The following is a 19,218-nucleotide window of genomic DNA, read 5'->3' on the forward strand; positions in this document are numbered from 1 at the left end:
AGGTCCTTCTTTAGCGGTCCTTGTTGAACACAATTGTTGGGTTGTGTTGGTTTTTCGGTTGCTCTTTCTCGTCGCGTTTGCAGTGGTCTGCGCCGCTGCGAGTGCCGCTCGTGAAAGCCCCAGAAACAAAGGGAGACGAGAGCGGGGCTGAGAAAGAGAGGGAGAGAGTGGGGTATTTCAGGGAACGGGAGTAGCAGCAGGAAAAAAAAAACAGTGGGTTCCCGCAACGGAAGCAAAGTCAATGTGGAAACATGAGTAGCAGAAAATCGCTCCACTGTCAAGGCCTCACACAAATCAGAAGTTGTGACGATCCTTGTGCCGCTCTTTGCTTGCCCGCTTGTGTGCCAGCTGAGGGGTATATACCCTAAAACGGCGCGCAGAGAGCTGGTGGGCACAATCGCCTCAAACGAGGCTCCATGTGAAAGATGTGGCGCACGCGCACATGTCTGCGTGTTTACCGTGAAGCGCGTGTCAGTCCGGCAACCCTTTGCTTTTCTTTTGCAGTTGATCTTGCTGCGGCTTCAAAGGGGAAGAAGGGGACGAAATATATATATACATACGAAGCAAAGCAAACGCACGTGGATGTGCGTGTGTGGCTGTGCGTGCGTGTGCGTGTATCGGCGTGCGCACATATGCCGCTGTTTCTCTTCTTTGTCCAGCCAAGTATTCCAGACAGAAAAAGTCCTTCATCAAGCCAATGAAAGGGAAAGAAAAGACTGAGAATTACTGTACATAATTCTGGTAACGCGCGCTCCAGCATGTCACGGTCATGAACGCAGCGTCACTGTGGTAGCCACCGCTAAACCTTGCTCTGCTCCGCGGCACATCGCATGCGCCGGGGGAAAAGAAGCCGCTCCATCTGTTCGAAGCAGTTGCTGGCGAAAGTGGAAGCGTGAAACTCCGGCTGAAAGCCGCTGTCCACGTGCAGCAGTGACGGGCACGTCTGTGCCAACTCGAGTTGGAGTGGCATAACGTCGGCCTCCTTGCCTGCCATTCCACGGGCCCACAGAGAGAGAAACTGCAGCTGATGTGGTGCAGCCCTTTTCACAAAATCCACCCACTCACCAAGCGCCGTCACCGTCGGTGCCTCAACGTCACCGAGCAGCAAACACGTGAGCTGCTCCACCACCGCGACCGGTAACACTGGGTTCTGCGCGGCGCCAACGCGGGGGGTGGTCAAGCCCGTCGCGGTGCAGTTGAGCCGCCGCATTGTGGCTGGCAGGTATTCCAGCGCAGCAGCCACCCCACTCGACCCGAGCAGGGGATGCTCCTCCACTGACAGCTCCTCGAGTGCCGTGAAGTGTCGCAAGAGCAATCCCAGCGCCGCACCATCCGCCTCGGTGGCGAGCTCGTTGCGAGCCAAGTGCAGGACCCGCACGGCCGGGCTGTAAGACGGATCTTCTGGAGGCAGTGCCTCAGACCAGGCCTCGAGGTGGCGAAGTCGTAAGCCTACATGAGAGAGCGAGAGTGAGGTAAGCTGGCCACATACAGCGGCCAGCGCCGCCACCTCCTCCTGCCACAGACAGGTGGCGATGTGGTTGTGGTCCATATTGAGGTTGCGCAGCGCACTGCCCGGCCGCGCAGCAGTCATCCACAGCTCGTAAATGTACGAGTGCGCGTGCGTCTGCTGCTGATACCCCTCGTCGACGCCGAGCTGGTTCCCCTCCAGACTCAGGGTAACCATGGACGTGTTGTTGCGCAGTGCCCCGGCTACCGCTCGCACATCATCGGGAGAGAGGTGGCAATAACCCATGTCCAGGTGACAAAGAGCGCCGTTCACGGACAGCATTTCGGCAAACTCAGCGAATTCCGGAAAGATCGTCAGGCCGTCCTCCGGCTGCGCATGCTTCTTCGCCGGTGCGCTAGAGCCGATCGGGTTGTGGCGCAAGCACAGCGTCTCTAGGACCTTGTTCGTTTTGAGAACCTCAGCCAGCGTCTTCACTCCTTTTCGGCTGATGCCACAGCTGCCTAAATCGATGACACGAATTGTGTTCATGCCTTTCTTCGTGAGAGCGACGGGCATGTGCGGCAGCGCTTGCGCGACCCACTCCTGCCATTCCCTTTGCTCCTCAGGGTTGAAGCCACTAGAAGCTTCGGTGTCACCGTCGCCGTCAGACGCTGGGCTCTCATCGACACTGCTGCTGCTAGGTGACCGCTCCACATTCGTGAGCAACACCGGAGGCGCCTCCTTGGCATACTCATCCTCCTCGTCCAGGTCCGATAACGCAGCGGAAATGCTCGTGCGGCGATCGATGGCGAAATCCGGTGATTCTTTTTGTGCCTTCCGCAGCAGCTCCCGCCACGCCCTCTTCTCCCTTCTCTCGACAGCACGGCGGGCGGCGCCCAGCCTCTCCCCGAAGCTGCCCCGTATGGCATCGATCGCTTCCTGGCGCTGCACCACCTCCTCCTCTGACAGCGGAACTTCGTCTCGCAGCAGAGAAGCAAGCTTCTTGCACCCACGGTCGCCGACCTGGTTGCCACGCAGTACCAGCGTCTCCAGTCGTGACCAGCCACTACGGCGGCTGCAGTACGCCTCCTTTTTCTGCTGCCTCTCAGTGGCTCGAAGATTGGCGATTGGGGCCTTGTTGATGGCAACGACGTCTTGCAGCCCTTGATAGTATTCGTGAGCGAGATCGCTACGCTCCCGCACCTCACTCTGAAGAAGCGCCTTCAGCTCCTGCCGAATGCGCTCCTGCCGGGCCTGCCACTCCTCTTTTTCCTGCCGCTCACGTAGTCTCCGAGCCTTGGCCTCGTGGGCGGCCTCTTCCTCCTCTTCCTCCTCTTCCTCTTCCTCAGATCCTTCCTCGTCTTCGGTGTCGCCATCTGCCTCCTCGTCGCCACTATCCTTGTCGCCCGCGTCGTCCTCGCCTGCGTCGCTCTCGCTAGCATCCGGTGATGGAGTAGCATCATCATCGTCGCCGACAGTCTCGTCATCAGTGAGAGAAGCGTTGCTATCATCTCGACCGCCACCACTAACGAACGCGGCTTTATCGAGCCGCCCCTCAAGGGACCACCCTGTGACCTCCTCGGCGTCCTCGCCCAAGTCTTCAGGCAACAGCTTTGTGTCAGACTCCAGGAGGGCGTCAATGAGGGCAACAACAAACGTTGTGTCCAAGTTTGTGTTAGAGAGGTTTAGCGACGTCAGAAACTTGTTCACCTTCAAAGCCTCGCAGAAAGAGGTGGTGAGGCCCTCACAGTCCGAATCTGCAGAGCCGATCCCGAGGTCGCTCCGCTCGAGACCTAAGCGTTTCATCTCCATATTCTTCACAGCCTCCATCAACGCGGTGACAGTATTTTCAAGCGTGCAGTTGACTAAGCACAACTCCTCCAGCTTTGTCGCAGAGGTGAGAAATTCAGCGAGGACATCATCCGCCGTCGCGGCCGACGCTCCGCACGCAACCAGCCCGCTCAGCCGCTCCATCACTGGCTTGCTGCTCACGAGAGATCCGATAATCTCACTCAGCGATGCAACAGTGTCAGCGGACGGCAAGGCGACCAGCTTCGTTACTGAATCAGATGCGAAACGTCCATTACTTTCAGCAGAGCGGCGCGCCATGAGGGACAAAAAAGCGTCGATGCCGTCGGATGGTATCGCAAGCTCCGCTGCATTTATCGGTGTTTGCCCCATCGCTGTTATATCGAGACAGACAGCCACACGCCCCGTCAGCACAGAATCCTCGTCGCACGGCGTAACAGCACCAAAGTGCGGAGGCCACAAGGAGCGGTTCGCCTTAGAGCAAACAATAGCTGCGTCGAATCGATGAAATCGGCGCTGGAAAGAAGCAGTCAGCTCCCCGGCCACCTGAGTTGCTGAGACACTGTTGTTTGCGGCGACAGACGCACCCCTTTGAGTTGAAAAAACGTCGCCGGCGGCTTGCTCGCTGTGCGCTCCAAAAACTGCATTTTTAGAGAGTGGCCAGACTGAGACACTCGGCTCTGCGTGAAGGGATGGACACCACGATCTCTCGGCCATTTTCGCTAGTTTTCTCAATCGAACAAGAGCATACGAGAGGAAAGAAAAGGAACAGGGCTGTTGTTGAGGTGCACGATCTTTTCTGAATGCGTTTAAGTCCCTGTCACTCTCAAAAGCACACAGCTACGAAAACATATCAGTGGCTCATGTGAACCTCGTCAGTCATCAACAACAAACAGATGGATAGATAAGAGACCACAGTGACGTGCATAAAAGCATCTTCACGAACCGGCACGTAACTGCAAAGAGATGAGCTCCAAACGAGCACTCCATCCCCTCTGCATAACCACAGTCACAGCACCACTGCTGCTCCAAATAACACTTTTCTTTTATGCACGTGGCCATTCTGCCACGAGCAAGTCAACAACTATGCGCACACACGCAATCGCAGTTCTCCTACCTCTGCTGCGCCATGGCTCAGCCCTGCTCGTCTGGGACGAGCCGTCCTGCCGCTGCATTGGGCCATGCTTCTAGCGTGCACCTCTCGTCCTTCCTCGGATACGTGCTGCGCGATCGGCGCCAGGCGGACCCGGCTGGACTGCATGCCTTGATCCAAGCAGGCCACCTCCGGGGTCCTGCTCGAGGGGCGGAACACCCTGGCGTCTGGCGCGCGGGTAATTAGGGGCGGGCCTAGGCGCGTGCCGGATGAGCTCAGGGAGGCAGTTGCCCAGCTGCAGGCGAGGGCCCTCGGAGGCCCCGCACACTCTGCCTGTGTGCCATGCCTCTCCCTCCGTCCCCTCAGGCCGCGGCATTCCTCAATGTGGTGCGGCGACTCTCCACATCGGAGTCTGCGGGGGCTCGACGGTGCAGCCCGGGGTGGCCCCCTCATGCTTCCGGCATCTGCGCCACATCAGCCCACCAGGTCCGATGCAGGAGATGCCGCACGTTCCCCACACATGCACTTTGGGGCTCATCACTGTGCATCTCTGCGCGCCCCTCTCCACCGTCGCCCGCGCCCTGCTCACCGCTCCATGCCTTGCTTGGGCGGGATACACCGTGCCAGCGGCCATTCGCAGCGCGTGCGCGCGGGGCGCGCGTTTTCGGGGCCGGGGCCTGCCTCAGGGCAACGCTGCTGCCCGGGTGGCTCGCTGTCTCCATCTGGCAGTTCCGTTCATGTCACCAGGAGGCGCAGGGGTACCCCCACGGTGCCAGCGGTGTAGTAGGCGGCACACCATCGGCACCTCATGCGGTCACCTCCAGTCACCCGCCGCTGCAGGAACCAACCGTACAGACACCTGCACGCGCGCAGCTGGGCAAGCATCGTCGGCTGCCGTCTCGCGAGCTCAATATCCTTGTACGCTGGTGTCGCACGGTGGCTGCCAAGTAACTTTTAGCGTCGCGTGCCGCATCGTGCAGCGCGGTTCTGGGGAATGTCGGCCTGGTGTTGGAGGTCGGTAGTCAGGTCCATGATCGATTCAGTTGGCGGCGGCTCCCCCGGAATGGCCTATTTCGCAAGTTTGCCGGCATTGCCCATGGATTCACAGTGACAGAAGACAAGCTAAAATCAGAGGTACACGCGATAGGCTAAAAGAGCCGGGATTTATTCCTCAGGACGTGGAGTGCACGCATTATGGGCAGAAAGATGTACACAAATGTGTCCCCGTATAGCATCAGTGCAACACAGCGCAGCGCACACCGCAGCGTTGTTTGCTGTTGTTGACGCTAGTGTTGGTGTATTCGTGAGTTCAACCTGAGCGCACCTCAAAAGCATGGTCATGCGAAATGCGCGATTCGTCGCACATACTGTATCACGCCTTTCGCCGTCACCACTTAATCCGCATCATCATCCCGAACGCGCTTTCGGAACCTCTTGATGTAATGTCGCAAAAACATCTGTTGATTCTCCGCGTCTTCTGCATCTTCGCAAATGAGGCGAACGTAAAACGATTCAAGGCCGCAAAAAGGGCACTCAACGTCGATCTGTGACTTTAGATCGTTTGATTTGTTCAGTGTTGAAGCAGACACAACATGCCCGCATCCCCAGAAACCGACAAAGGAGTGCACGCCTGAGACTGTGGAATAATCTGTAATAGGACAACAGACGCTTCCATCGCTGCCTACCTCATTCGCAATCTCTTTCACATCTGCGAGCTTTTTTATGCAAAATTTGTCTTCCTTGTCTCCTACCGCGCCGTAACTACGCTCCTTACGATCGAACAGATAGTTAATGACGCTCTGCTTCGAGAAGATATCACCAGCCCCATCAAACACTACTGGTGCCTCTAGCGGTTGTAGAGAGAGCGCGCAGTGACTCCATCGCTCCACTGTTCGTGACTTTTGCGATGTTTTCTCCTTTGCCTGCCCTGATTCTAAGTCGATAGCAGTGACATAAACTCTTGACTTCTGAAGCAGCGAACGCTTGTTCGCGAGGGCCTGTCCATCGCCTCCCATACACTAGAGGCGGTAATATCACCGCAACTTCGTGGTTTTATCGGTCTACCGTCAGGCTTGCACGCTGGACGCCAATGTGCAACTACAGTGCAGCTGATTTGACATCTCTTTTTTGCAGGACCAAGCAAATACGAGGGTAAAGAGAGACAGGTGGAGTCATGCTAAGGGTCATAACAAAGAGAGAAAAAGCAGAGTAATTTTGGCAAGTTGCAAGGCTAAACAGCGGTTACCATTTCTGCACATCCAGCGATAAAGGCGGGAGGCACTAATGGACAAAATATCGTTTCCACAAAGGCCCTGTGGATTGAGAGCGCCAGCCTTTTTCTTTCGAGCCCTCGTCTTAGTTTACCTTACGAGAAGGGTCATGTACGCTAAGCAAGGGAAAGGCAATAACTACATGCACCACGAGAGACAAGTTGCACAGGGAGCAACGCATCCCCATCGATCAGTAGATATCGACAAATAGTAAGATGAGTGGAAAAAATACAATTCACAGAGGCCAGTGCTAATTTACATTGAGAATGGTGCAATTGCTTTCTCGAGGGCTGAAATCGTAGTAAATGCAGTGGTACGCGGAAGACTCACTGCCTTGCTCCTCGCCGCCGAAAATGTTGGACAGCGGTTGCAGATGATCACGCAGAATCATTGTCGGTTCCACTTTCGACTTCCATAATTGGATCCGTGAAACGGTTGACCCATGGCGCCTTTTTATTTGATCGACAACAGCGTACAATTGATCATTTGTGTCGTACTCGGCCGTGCTATCAAACACCGGAAAGCCTACCATTTTTGTCGTGATTGTAATCTTCATCGTTGTGTGCAAAAATCGAACCAAAAAAGTGAAGACATTATGCAAAAGTCTCCTTCTTGAAGTATCAGCGCTTTGAAACTCTAGAACGTATGAATATTGGCCAAGGAAGATAATGATGCATAGGATGAAGTAATATGATTAGCGGCTTCAGAAACCGAGTCGGAGCGCACCGTGTTTTTTTTTGGTACGATGAGCACCTTGCAAAACTCAGGGAAGAGCTACTTGCGGCCCTACAACAACCCCCAGTCAAGCAGATGAGATGAAGAAAAATCTCACACCTGAGAAACAAAGAGAAGTGCATGACATTTAGAGTATGTTTTTTTTTTTCCGGCTCCATGACGAGCACAAGGCAAGGAGAGAGATGAACAACAAAGGTGAATAAGAATTATCGTTGAGTCTCTCTACACAGAAAGAAAAAACGGAGATAACAGCAGCTGAGCAGTAGATCACCACTTTCACATACTTTCTAGGCGAGACATTCGTCTTTCCAGACCTTCGAGGCGCTCTATAATACGTGATTCTAACTCCTCAAGAAGTTTTGTAAATTGAACAAGGGCAGGAGTCACGGAATGCTGCTGTGGTTGCGGCGGCTGAATCGGCTGTCGACTGCCGCTGCCCCCGGAATCGGCCGAGCTCATACTAGAAAGCCGCGTGGGAAACCCGTCCAAAGAGGAGTGCACTTCGCGCTCTGACAAATTTGATCGGTTCAAGGGCAGGGGTTCGGGTATAACCACCGGGTCCCACACCGTGCGCAGAAGAATCAAGTAATTCAGTTCGCCGCGGTAGACGGAGAGCCTCCATCGTTCATGATTGCCCGTCTTCTGACACTCCTCAGTACAGTAAAGTGTCGTGCGGTGAAACTTTTTGCCCTCGTGAACGAGGACTTTACCGCTGCCAAGCGTTCCGACCCAAGTATGTCCGAGAAACTTCGTATTAGCGGGAGCGATACCCTCCGCTCGTGTAATGTATGCCATTCCGTTCCAGCAGTCCGTCGGATGCTCCGCAAAAACACCCATGTAGCACCTCTGCAGCTCAACGTTCGGGGTCTCCAAATTCTGCAAAAGGCCAAGCAAATCACGGTCACCTATCAGCGAGGAAGCTCCTGCCCAGTACGGTGTTTCACAGTCGGTGTTTCCCTCCTCTGGCTTCACTTTTTTGGGAAACTGGCATCGCTTTCCCGAGTAGTGCATAACAGAATCACCCGCGCTGGAGAACACTGAATCACCACTCAACATGGAACTCTCTTCCTCCGGCTCCGGACCATATTTTCCCACCAAGATTGCAAAAAGCTGCTCTTCCTCACCTCGACACTCGCGTAGCAGCTTCTCTACATTGCACAGTTTCTGAGGATTGTACTTCCTGTAAAATCTGTAAAGGCGCTTGAAGTAGCTTCTTCGGATACCCTCGTTGGCAGTGTCCCCGCCGTCCTGAGCTGCATATCCCGAGTTGCTTTCTCGGGATTCCCAGCCTGGCTCACTTGTGTGAAAGACTCGCTGCGATGCGGCATTGTGCTGCTCATGAAAGGTCGACTCCGGATGAAATGAAACAGTACGTGCATCTCGAGACGGATTTTCCCCTTCTGATGCAGTGGCACCTGACGCAATCATTTCCTGAGAGAAGCTGGAAAAAGGGTAGCCGAAAAAAAAAGCCACGAAAAAGAAAGACGAAGAGGGGGAAAAGGAGTGAATTAAAAGGAAATAGATTGTAAAAGAAGCATTTTCTCGCAAGGAACAAACAAAAGCTGCAAGATGCCTCCATACTCTGACCGAGAGCGTCTGCTGCGTTAATCTTTTTCTTCGACGCACACATGTTGAAATTTCAATGCAAGTGATGCAAGATTGTCAGTGAAGAGAGCCGAAGTTCGACAATCTGCTTCCCTTCTTTCGGTAGCTTTGGCATGCTTGAAAAAGTTCAGTGTATCTCATTGGACAAACCAATCAAAACAGCTTATCGCCCGATGCTGAGGCCCCATTGAGACGTGTAGAGACACAATGTGGCGATTCATTCAACCCCTTGCGCAGATTGAGCGCGCGCTCTCGATAGCTTTCCGAGTCACCAAGATTACACCACACCATTCAGAAATCCGGGTAGTTGGCCTCCTACTCAAATTCGATTACATCATTTATCTGGCCATGCCGTGCGGCAGAGATCCCTCAAGGCGGAAGTACAGCTAGTTAACGCGCACATTTATCACTTTTAGGGGACCATTCTGTCATCGGGCATGAGCTCAACGCCACTCCACCCGGCCTGTCACAGGCCCATCGCGTGGCACGATGCAGTAGACACGCGTTACGGCAATGCGCCGACTCAGCCATCACAGCACGCATTCTGCCTCGAGCTCCACCCATCCACCGCTCCGAAGGTCGCCTCACAGCCACTCCAATCATGCTGGTGGCCACCTGGTGCATCCCGCCGTGGGGTGGCCCGAGCCCCCACCCCACCAGCAGGCAGCCAGGTGCGCGTGAGGTGCGTTCCAGCCACGCTGGCACTTTGCGCATTATATGGATGGCGCAGATATGCTCGGTGTCACCGGTCACCCTAAAGCAACGCCATCCAGGGCCCGGCCGCCGACATCAGCAGCGATTAATCGCACTGGCGCCCTCCCCATGTCGTAGGTGCTTGACCCTGCCACCACCAGAGGTAGTGGTGCGCTGGCAGCGGACAAGGGGGGAGGGAGGGGGGCTGCCTGGCTTCACCAGAGAGAGTGGGGCACTGGAATCTGTGATACCACGCATCGAGATCTCCCCTCGTCATCGGGGCGTGCAAGAGGCGCGCGGATCTGTGAAAGAGGCTGTCGTGTCGGAGTATACTGTTCTTCGTGAAGAATCGCTTCGATGTTTCTAATCGAAGGAAGCGAAGGGTTGCTCAAAAGAGGTTTGCAATTGCTTTTCAGTGCGTGCCCTGGCGAGGTGGAAGACTGCCAGGGTAGTCGTTCGGGTGCGGAGAAGCACCAAGTGGTGTGCAGCGGAAGAGATGGCAAACGACTTTTAGCGCTTTGCAGTGTCAGCCCGAAGCGAGGACAGAAAGACTTTTTCATTCGCTTGCTGCGAAAAAAAAATACCAGACACGTCGAAGACATGGCCGCAGGAGAATGTGGCATTGCAGGGAATCGCTTCAGGTGATTGTAGCACAGTTCTAAAGAAGCAAACAAAGCGTTTTGCTAGTTTATTTTCAGAAGCGGGGCTGCTAGCCACTGTTCACAGTTAAAAGCGTGCTTTCACCACTGAAATCGATGGGCATGGTGGACAGATGCTCTTGTTGCCCTGCCGTCTGCTTTTTGGAGCTTCAAATGGCTCATGACTACCAACCTTTTTTCTTCGCTTGCCTTTTTGTTTACTTCCTTTTCTTGTATGCACCATGCTGCCAGTAGATAAAATTCAAACTTAAAGACATTCTCGTACCACTGGCTACCCACATTACACCGCCGTAGCTGGCAGGAAACCTACCTGCACGTGTCTGTTTGTGTTGGCTTTATGCTGGGAAAATTTGCTGAAAGGATGGCAGACAAGTATCAGCAGTTGATGAAACTCATTGTCATCGGAGACAGTGGCGTCGGCAAGTCGTGTCTGCTGCACCGATTCATCGAGGACACTTTTTCTGAAGAGCAAACGCAGACCATCGGCATTGAGTATGGTGCGAAGATTATTGACTTGGGCGGAGCAAAGATCAAGCTGCAGATTTGGGACACGGCTGGCCAGGAGCGGTACAAGTCGGTAACGAGGAGCTATTATCGTGGTGCCACGGGATGCCTCATTGTCTACGATGTCAACAATAGAGGCTCGTACGAAAGCGTTCCGCAGTGGTTAAGTGACGTACGACAGCTAGCAGGAAGCGATGTCGTAGTAATGCTCATCGGAAATAAAATCGATGTGGCGAAAGCGAACAGCGTTCGCGCAGTCCAGCACAACGAGGCATCTTTGTACGCACAGCAAAACGGTCTGCTGCACTTTGAAACTTCCGCAGCTACAGGCGAGTTTGTCTCTGAAGCTTTCCTGAGAGTCGCCAAAAGTGCCGTGTCGTTGGCAAGCGCTGCGGAGCCAGAAAACGACACCCAGCTAAGCCAGGACAACACGGCAAACAACTCATACCTTTCGTCGTGCTCTTGCTAGCTCTACTGCTCCATGTTTTTGAACTGCACTTGCTTGACCTCCGTTGCAGAAACGCTCTTTGCTACATGTTTTTCTATTTGATTTACTCTCAGCGCTTTGATATTGCTCTGAACGCTGCATTTTGGTGTTCCCTTTTCTGTCGCTAAACATGCTGTTTCTTTTTTTTTTCTATTTACTACTGTCCTTCATGCGAACAGACACAAACTCAAAAAAAAAACGGACTTTAATCTTGAGCAACGACAATGAGGCTGCTGTAGTACGTTGGCGCTCGGCGGCCTGAAAAAGCTGAGTTCTTATTGACCGCTTTGCCAGCAGCAGCCGTGGTTGGCAACATAATCAGCCCTGGCAAACGGGCGTATGACTGTCTCTTGCAATTGACGCGGCTGTGTGTGTATTTTTGCGCTGGTATACCCTTTGCGGAGATCATCTGCCTGCCTCGAGTGTGTGTGCTCTAGTTCTCGACCAACTACACTTCTCTGTCTCACCTCTTCGTGACGGATGCGTTCTCTTTTTTTTTATTCGTGAGCGAACGGCACGTCTTTATGTCGAATGCGTCTATAAAGGACCCATTATCACAATCTCGCGGTTGCGTGCCCTAATGCCTGCCAAGGTTGCTAATTCAAAAACGCAGACGCTTCGTGATGGGCGAAAGCTAGGTGTTGAAAAGCTTGTAGAACTTGTTTTCATCGGACGTCCACGAACGCTGAGCTTTTCTCACCGCTCGCTGGGAAGCCTGCGGCATCCGTACTCGAGTCTAGTTTGCGAGACGTCTGCTGCTCGTGCCTCTACTCAAGACAAAATTACGTACTTATTGGAGGCCTTTTCGGAGGCCAAAGCCGAAAAGAAAGCCTGGATGCGCGTGGAGCGCATTTTCGATTCTATGCTCGGAGATGCCTTGATGGAGAAAATGAAGCTCGGACTTTTGCTCTCCTCTGAGCTTTTACAGCGCTTTGAAGTGCTGTGGATCCGCCTTGGTGGTGCCAGCGGCGACATTATTTCCGAAGATACCTACAAGCAATTTCACCAGCAACTGTATTTCACTCTTTTCGGAATTGAGCAGATGACATTATTGCCGGCGACGATGCAGTTTATTCTGGAAGACTATCAGTACGATTCACAGGGCAAAAGTGGGATTGAGTTCGGCAGCTTTGCCCATTCGATGCTCGAATTAGCTGATAACTGGGCTGGAAGTCGTGAGGTGGCGGATTATGTTGCATTCATGGACAAAATTGTTGAGTGCTACCCAGACAGCACAGTGCAGCCACGCAAAGCGCATGCGCCAGACGAGTTGACGCTGAGCAAGGAAGCTTTCTTCCGGGGTGGAGTGGTGGTTCCCAGGGTGGAGGGCGAACAAACTGTTTACCATAGAATAACTCTTTAGCTCTCGCCGTTTTTGGTGGCATTTTCACGGATGTAAACTATTTGGAAAAGTAACAGCATCTAGTTCTTTGTTTTTCGCAGGCAGTGCTCAGTAGTTCCCTTTTGACACTTACCGTTTTGTGACTGTAATAATCTTCTCTGCTGTTTTGTCGAGATGCACAAATGAAAAAAAGAAAAACCAAGTCTATGAGATGAAGTTTTTGGGAAAAAAATTTCCTAGAGCCACTGTTGAGGTCAGTAAGCAGAGGGGCTGACTGTTACGAAAAAAAGCCATTTTTTGGCTGTGTTCTCGGGACTCGCAGGATGAGACTAACACTTGCTAGTCGAAAAAAGTAGGATACACGCAATCTTACTTTGAAATGTACTAAACTTTTTCGCCTTTCCACTTCCATCTCTCTTTTTTCTCCCCAGGCTCCAGTGCACTACTCTCCACATCGGGTTTGTGCTCGACATACAGCTTTTGCTGCCCTTTTTTTTGTTGCTCTGTTTTTCCGCTTGTTTTATTGCGCATTGCTCTTCATTCTTTCTTTTTTCTGCTGCTGTTACTCGAGGGCCAAATCATGGCGCCTCTACCCCCTAAGCCACACTCGAAAAACCGCATTGAGCAGCAGCAACTGCCGCACATCTATGCTCGTCATTCGCCGCTGTCTGTTTCCGTTGTCTTTTTTATTCTGGCAGTCGCTGCTATCCCGATCGGCGTCCTCGTAATTGTGAGCGGGGATCTAACGACACGGCTTGATTTTCGCTACGATCATATCAACAGCTACAAGTTTGCAATGGGAGCAGCTGGTGAGTTTGCCGTTAATTTTCCATTCAATGGCACCATGTACTCTTCTGGTGTCAAAACCCGGCTTATGTTCTCTTTGCATCAGAGTCTAACAGCTCCGGTTTACATGCAGTATCGCCTCAGCCCATTCTTTCAAAACTACCGCTACTTTACTGCCTCCGTGGACTACTCGCAGCTTAGCGGGAGAGCGTCTGCAATTTCAAAGATGTGTGCCCCATTCCGCTTTCCTGGAGAGGCAACTGGAGATAGTGTCTCCGGCTACTACAACCCGTGTGGTGCATACCCGTGGGCTATGTTCAACGACAGCATCAGTCTGTATAGGACTGACGGCACACTCATCTGCGACGGCAGCGCCTTCACGGCCAACGGAACGAGTCTGGCGGCAAATAACAAGTGTGTGAAGTCTGGCATTGCTCGTCCAAGTGACGTCAAAGAGAGATACAATCCTCCGAGGGAGATTCCCGGCAACGGTCCGATGTGGAGTGCTGGCGGCAACAAGTCAGCCACTGATCCATATCTGCGAGAGGGCTACTACTACAAAGAGCCTGGGCACAAGATCCCACTCAGCATTGATGAGGATTTGATAGTGTGGCTCGATCCGGCTTTCACGTCTGATGTGACGAAAAATTACCGTATTCTCAACGTCGATTTGCCGGCCGGTGACTATTACTTCGAAATCACAGAGCAATACCCGACTGCGCCGTACGCATCGCATAAGTTTGTGCAACTCGCGACCCGATCATGGATCGGGGGTAGAAGCCATGTTCTCGGCTCTCTGCTGATAATCATGGGTGGCACGGCCTTTATCATGGCAGTGACACTTCTTTCAGTGAAATACTTGATCATGCCAGTCTATACAGAGTAGTGCTTGTGCTCAGGTCTCCACCCGATGCTCACTATTCTGTTACCTTGCGTTGCAGACGTTCATGGTGCCGCCTTTCATGTGAAGCCAAAATTTATAGAGCAGTTTTACCTTCAGCTGCTTTCGTTTTCTCTATCGTGGGTGCATCATGCATAAGCATACATCTCGTGTGGGACGCTTTCCCCATGGCGTGCTCTTGCATTTGCTTCCCCCTTGTTCTCCCTTTTCGAGCGAAGTTGTTAAGGTGTGTTTTTTTGCGTTCCTCGATCGCGCTGAGAAGGGCCGACAAAAAAAAAGATGAATCAGCCGTATGAACTCTTTTTCGCATTTGGTGAAAGACGAATCGGGCTCTTCTAGCGCTAATTGTTCACTCTCGCTACTCGTCCCAGACTCTCTCTCTTTTCGTGTGCAGCGTGTGTTTCACCGCCTTTCGTGGCGCCTTTTCACTTCTTGTGCGAAGCGATTGCGTTTCGAAATCTTCGGGAGCTCTTTCTGCTGAGGGCAGCTGGATAAATGCTATGATGCCCCTCTCAGTTTTCTTTGCTTGCTAGGCACTGATAGTATTGGCTTATTTTATGTTTTTGCCTTTCCAGCCGAATTTTTCTTTATGGGCGAGCCAGCCTTTTGGCTTTCTTTTATTTTCCCAACGAGCGATGCAGAGCCGTATCAGCGGAGACATGATCTACCTCACGCTCTGCCTCACGGATCACCCATCTACCTCCGTACAAGATCAAAATGAAACGCAGCAGCACCGTTTCCTATCTTCGCCGCTCCCCGGCAATGCGCCCAACGGCTTTACGCCTTTCGGTGGTGCTCACCGTTAAAAAGAGCGAACCTTGTGTACATGCAAAAGTGCATGAAGAGGACCGCATCCTTTGTTTAGCCTTGAGGTGCCGAACACCGTCATGAACTTTTGCGAACTCGATGCCCCTCTACGCGCCCTCTTTTCACTTTCCCTCGCTTCTCATTCTTGTACTTGCGAACCATGCTTTCCTCTCTCCCGCGTAGCATAGCAGCAGAAGAGCCCTATTCTGTTGTCTCCAAAGCATAAAGAGAAAACAGCCAAACCGCTTCATTCACCTTTTTCATCTCAGAAGCTAGCATCATGTCGTGGCAGGCATACGTTGATGACAGCCTTATCGGCAGCGGCAACATGCACAGCGCTGCTATTATTGGAGCCGCTGATGGCAGCTACTGGGCGTATGGCGGTAGCTACGTTCCGCAGCCGGAAGAGGTGCAGCACATCCAGAAGTGCTTGTCCGACTTCTCGCTCGTGCAGTCCTCTGGTGTGAATATTTACGGTGTCAAGTTCTTCGGCCTCCAGTGCGGCACCGACGGCGACTGCAAGTACATCTTTTTCAAGAAAGGTGCAGCCGGCGGGTGCATTTACACGACGAAGCAGGCATTCATCGTTGCCGTATATGGGAACCCCGGTGACACCTCCTCGCTTCAGCAGGATCTTGAGAAGAACACGGCTCACACGGTCACCGTGAACCCTGCGGACTGCAACACTACAGTGAAGCGCATAGCGGATTACCTCATTAAGCTTGGCTACTAATTACCAGCGGTGTATCTTACAAAAGAGAGGAAAGTCACTCAAGCCGAAAGAATAGTATTTTAGGGCGTCGCAAGAGCGGACGCGTGCGATACTGCATGGACGTTGCCTGAACTACTCGTTACATGCATTTAGACACTGCATGCGTCGCAACTACCCATCTGTTTACCTCACGCTATCCCCTCCTCCTTTTTCCACTGTGACACTATTCTGCCCTCCTTCGCTGGTTTCACCTGCGTGCTTTGATGTTCGACCCTTCTCTGCGCTCTCGATGGGCATGCGATGCTCCGGTAGCTCGCGGTGCTCCCCCAACAGAGGTGTTGGTGGTTCGATATGGTGGAGAGAGGCTGCGAGAGTAAAGTTGTGTGGACCTACTTGCTGGAGGAGGAACCCGGGGTGAAGGGCAGTGCTGCATTTCGCTTCACGGCTGGTTCATAATTCCCATTGGCGGTTCTACTTGCGTCAGCGGGAAGACTACTGTCGTTCTTTCTCTCTTTGCGTGTGTGTAGTGAGGGGAAGGGAAAAGCGGAGGAAGAGTGATGGGCTCGCGCACAGACAATCTAACGTGATTTCCGCCTCTTTTGTCCTCTTCCCGACTGGATACTCGCGGCAAATCCCTGACTTCGTTTGCTTTTTAGTGCTTCTTCGTCCGTTTCTTTCCTTTGTGCCGTGTCTTGCCCTTTCCTTTTATAGCTCCTTCGCTGTGCTTCTTTATATCTAGCGTGATCTCTCTTCTTTCCCTTTGTTCTCGGACGAGTTGAAACGTTTTGTGCGCCGTTCATTCTGTTCGTTTCCATCTCGATTGCGCGTCTTGGTGGGCTTGTGCGTTCGCGTGTGTGCGCTTGTGCAGGCGCGTGCTATGGATGAAGATACCAGAGAATACTGTCCTTCAAAGATAAAGGAGGAAAACAACAAAGGAAACAAAGAAAATGAGAAAGCGATGATGCATAGTTATCAAATGGCCCGTGCCACCGGATGATTCTTCCGTTCTTTTTTTACCTAGTTTGTACCTTTCTCGAATGAGATGGAGACATGAGCGAAACTGACGTTTTCCTCAAGGCGGATTCACGGAGGCGATGCAACAACAGCAAGAACAAAGCATTGGAAGACAGTACGTGCCGCGACTCGTCAACATACTGTCTTCACAGTAAAAGGCTGCTCGTCGCTAGTGGTGACAGTAACAGCACACTCTTGTAAATAGAAAGACGCACTCTGCGCCACTCATCCACTCCTCTACCCGTCCAGAGGTGGGTGACCCTATTCAGCGGGAAAGCGTCCCCGGCACTCCGAAGAAGACGTTCTCAAGAGCCTCATGCTTCTCCTTCACTCTCTTCTCTCCCACTGCCTCTCCTCCCTTTGTGGTGGCCACGTCTCCTGCCTGCGCTCACTGTGCGAAAAAAAAAAGTAAAGGTACATTGAGAGGAAAACACGGAAAAAAGTCAACGAGGTTCAGAAGTCTATCTTCAACAGCTGTAATCTGTTCTGCGCCCTCCAGTGACACCTACGTTCTCTTTTCTTCTCTCTTCCTCCTGCCGTATCGTCTCACTGTGTGTTGTTTTACGGTCCTTTTTTTTTTCTGCACCTAGTCCTTCTTTTCCGGGCTTCTGTGTTGGGCGCTTTGCCGGCCCGACGAGCGCGCTGGTGTCCCAAGGGTGAAGTGCTCAAAGAAAGGATTGCCATAATCGAGCCGGGGCACGGAGGTCGGATCTCATACACAATTCCAAAAGTATTACTTCAAATGTAACTCTCTTTTCTTTTTTTTTCTCTGCTTGAACTGCTCTTTGCCTCGGCACTTGTGCCCGTCGCGCTCTCTTCGCTCGGCAGCAGACACGCAGAGGTAGGCACGCGCACGCACACAAAGAACTACTAAAGAAGTGTGATAAGGCACCACATACACGGAAACGGACGTGCCCATGTTTTCTAGTCCCCCGCCAGTCGCCCCACTTGGCGCGCCGATGCCACCACTGCTGATGCACCACTGCTACCACAACGTCCTGTGCAAATGCGGCGCCGTGGTGTGTACGCAGTGCTCGCGTGTGTGCATGGCGTGTGACTGCCACGTGTGCCCCCACTGCCTTCCTTTCAATATGCGCCACTGCAAAAGTTGCTGCATCGCATGCTTTCGCAACTGCAGGCACAACTTGTGACACGCCTGCAAATATCGCCGTCCATCATTCATCCTTGCCTTCGCTGTGTATGATCTCGTGGATTGCTTTCTTGACACTGTGGGCAAGAATGTGTTACGATATCAGGCGGCGCCCCGCCGCGGGGCGTGGCAGCGTGCCCATTCACAGGAGTGCCTTCCTTATACAACAACAACAAAAGACGAAAGCCACTGACAACACGGAGATGCTGAGTAGTCGGCAACTGCTCAGATCGTCGTAGTGCGCCACCACGCGTGCAAAAGACATTTCTCCGCGGGCGATGATCGTGTGTCTCTTTGACGCCATTGCTCACCGAGCGCTTCGATCTTGTGTCTGGGTGCCTTCTTTTCTTCACCCCCTAACGGCTGTTGCTGCTGCCTTTCCCTACCTCTCTTCCGTCTCCTCTTCTATTCTGCACCCTCTCACCGCCATTTTCTCCCGCCTGGCGGCTGCGCTAGTTGTCCCTTGCAGTCACTCAAGAAGCGCGCTAGCGCAGAGTTGGCACCTACGAGCTTCCCCAGGTGAGTGAAAGAGCGGCACACTCACTTGCCCTCTCCCCTCTTCCGCATTCAGCGGTCGCCATTTTTGTCTCTCGGAATCCTGCGTAGCGAATTTACGCTGACACGTCGCCATGTTGGTCCGCAGTATCACCAAATGCGTGGTCCCGCTCATCAAGGCGACGAGCTACACGAGCTCCTATATTGTGGAGCATCCACCCACCCCTGTGAGGCTCACCTTCATGCTGCCTCTCCACAACAAGTCCATGCCCACACCACTTCTCGACCCCGAACGGCTGCAGGAGATTAGCTGCGGTACCGGTCAGCCTGCTCAGCGTGGCCGCCGAAAGCCACTTGTGTGGAAGCGCCGAAAGCCGTGGTTCGACCACCAGTGGTCACTCGACCTGCAACGCATCAAGAAGGGCCCTGAAACACCTCACTTCCCCGACGGTACTCCGTTTACGCAGATCCGCTCTTTCCAGTCATTTGCAGGGCGCTCCTGGAAGATCAACGCTGGCCGCCGGCGCAAGATTCGCCTGTCGCTGAAGCGTGGTCGCAGGAAGCTGCTGTAACCGCGGCACCGAGAGTTAGTGAGCCAGAGATTTGTAGCATGCTACGTGTTTCTTGCTGGGCCTTTTTTGTGTGTTATGTGGACAGCTGGATGCGTCTCTGTCTTGTCGCTGAAGAGTGCGACGACAGGCTGGTGCAA

At 53.0% G+C, this 19,218-nt stretch overlaps 9 protein-coding genes across 9 annotated transcripts; 5 read left to right on the top strand and 4 right to left on the bottom strand.

Annotated features, from left to right (window-relative positions):
* Window positions 1-799: 799 nt before the first annotated feature.
* Window positions 800-3,628, bottom strand: LINJ_32_0480 (conserved hypothetical protein; the record flags this gene model as incomplete). Its single annotated transcript, XM_001467693.1, has 1 exon — window positions 800-3,628. The coding sequence occupies one exon, from the start codon at window positions 3,626-3,628 to the stop codon at window positions 800-802; it is 2,829 nt and encodes a 942-aa protein (XP_001467730.1).
* A 2,115-nt stretch (window positions 3,629-5,743) lies between these two features.
* On the bottom strand, window positions 5,744-6,364 carry LINJ_32_0490 (conserved hypothetical protein; the record flags this gene model as incomplete). Its single annotated transcript, XM_001467718.1, has 1 exon — window positions 5,744-6,364. One exon carries the CDS (start codon window positions 6,362-6,364, stop codon window positions 5,744-5,746), a length of 621 nt encoding a protein of 206 aa, XP_001467755.1.
* Window positions 6,365-6,869: 505 nt separating this feature from the next.
* LINJ_32_0500 (conserved hypothetical protein) lies at window positions 6,870-7,175 on the bottom strand (the record flags this gene model as incomplete). Its single annotated transcript, XM_001467717.1, has 1 exon — window positions 6,870-7,175. One exon carries the CDS (start codon window positions 7,173-7,175, stop codon window positions 6,870-6,872), a length of 306 nt encoding a protein of 101 aa, XP_001467754.1.
* A 455-nt stretch (window positions 7,176-7,630) lies between these two features.
* LINJ_32_0510 (conserved hypothetical protein) lies at window positions 7,631-8,782 on the bottom strand (the record flags this gene model as incomplete). The annotated part of the gene is made up of 1 exon (XM_001467716.1): window positions 7,631-8,782. The coding sequence occupies one exon, from the start codon at window positions 8,780-8,782 to the stop codon at window positions 7,631-7,633; it is 1,152 nt and encodes a 383-aa protein (XP_001467753.1).
* A 1,890-nt stretch (window positions 8,783-10,672) lies between these two features.
* LINJ_32_0520 (putative ras-related rab-4) lies at window positions 10,673-11,284 on the top strand (the record flags this gene model as incomplete). The annotated part of the gene is made up of 1 exon (XM_001467715.1): window positions 10,673-11,284. One exon carries the CDS (start codon window positions 10,673-10,675, stop codon window positions 11,282-11,284), a length of 612 nt encoding a protein of 203 aa, XP_001467752.1.
* Window positions 11,285-11,882: 598 nt separating this feature from the next.
* LINJ_32_0530 (conserved hypothetical protein) lies at window positions 11,883-12,665 on the top strand (the record flags this gene model as incomplete). The annotated part of the gene is made up of 1 exon (XM_001467714.1): window positions 11,883-12,665. One exon carries the CDS (start codon window positions 11,883-11,885, stop codon window positions 12,663-12,665), a length of 783 nt encoding a protein of 260 aa, XP_001467751.1.
* Window positions 12,666-13,224: 559 nt separating this feature from the next.
* Window positions 13,225-14,316, top strand: LINJ_32_0540 (conserved hypothetical protein; the record flags this gene model as incomplete). Its single annotated transcript, XM_001467713.2, has 1 exon — window positions 13,225-14,316. The coding sequence occupies one exon, from the start codon at window positions 13,225-13,227 to the stop codon at window positions 14,314-14,316; it is 1,092 nt and encodes a 363-aa protein (XP_001467750.2).
* A 1,102-nt stretch (window positions 14,317-15,418) lies between these two features.
* Window positions 15,419-15,871, top strand: LINJ_32_0550 (putative profilin; the record flags this gene model as incomplete). Its single annotated transcript, XM_001467712.1, has 1 exon — window positions 15,419-15,871. One exon carries the CDS (start codon window positions 15,419-15,421, stop codon window positions 15,869-15,871), a length of 453 nt encoding a protein of 150 aa, XP_001467749.1.
* Window positions 15,872-18,643: 2,772 nt separating this feature from the next.
* LINJ_32_0560 (conserved hypothetical protein) lies at window positions 18,644-19,081 on the top strand (the record flags this gene model as incomplete). The annotated part of the gene is made up of 1 exon (XM_001467711.1): window positions 18,644-19,081. The coding sequence occupies one exon, from the start codon at window positions 18,644-18,646 to the stop codon at window positions 19,079-19,081; it is 438 nt and encodes a 145-aa protein (XP_001467748.1).
* Window positions 19,082-19,218: the final 137 nt, after the last annotated feature.

The sequence above is a fragment of the Leishmania infantum genome, chromosome 32 (genome assembly GCF_000002875.2).
Source record: "Leishmania infantum JPCM5 genome chromosome 32".
Lineage (NCBI taxonomy): Eukaryota > Euglenozoa > Kinetoplastea > Trypanosomatida > Trypanosomatidae > Leishmania > Leishmania infantum.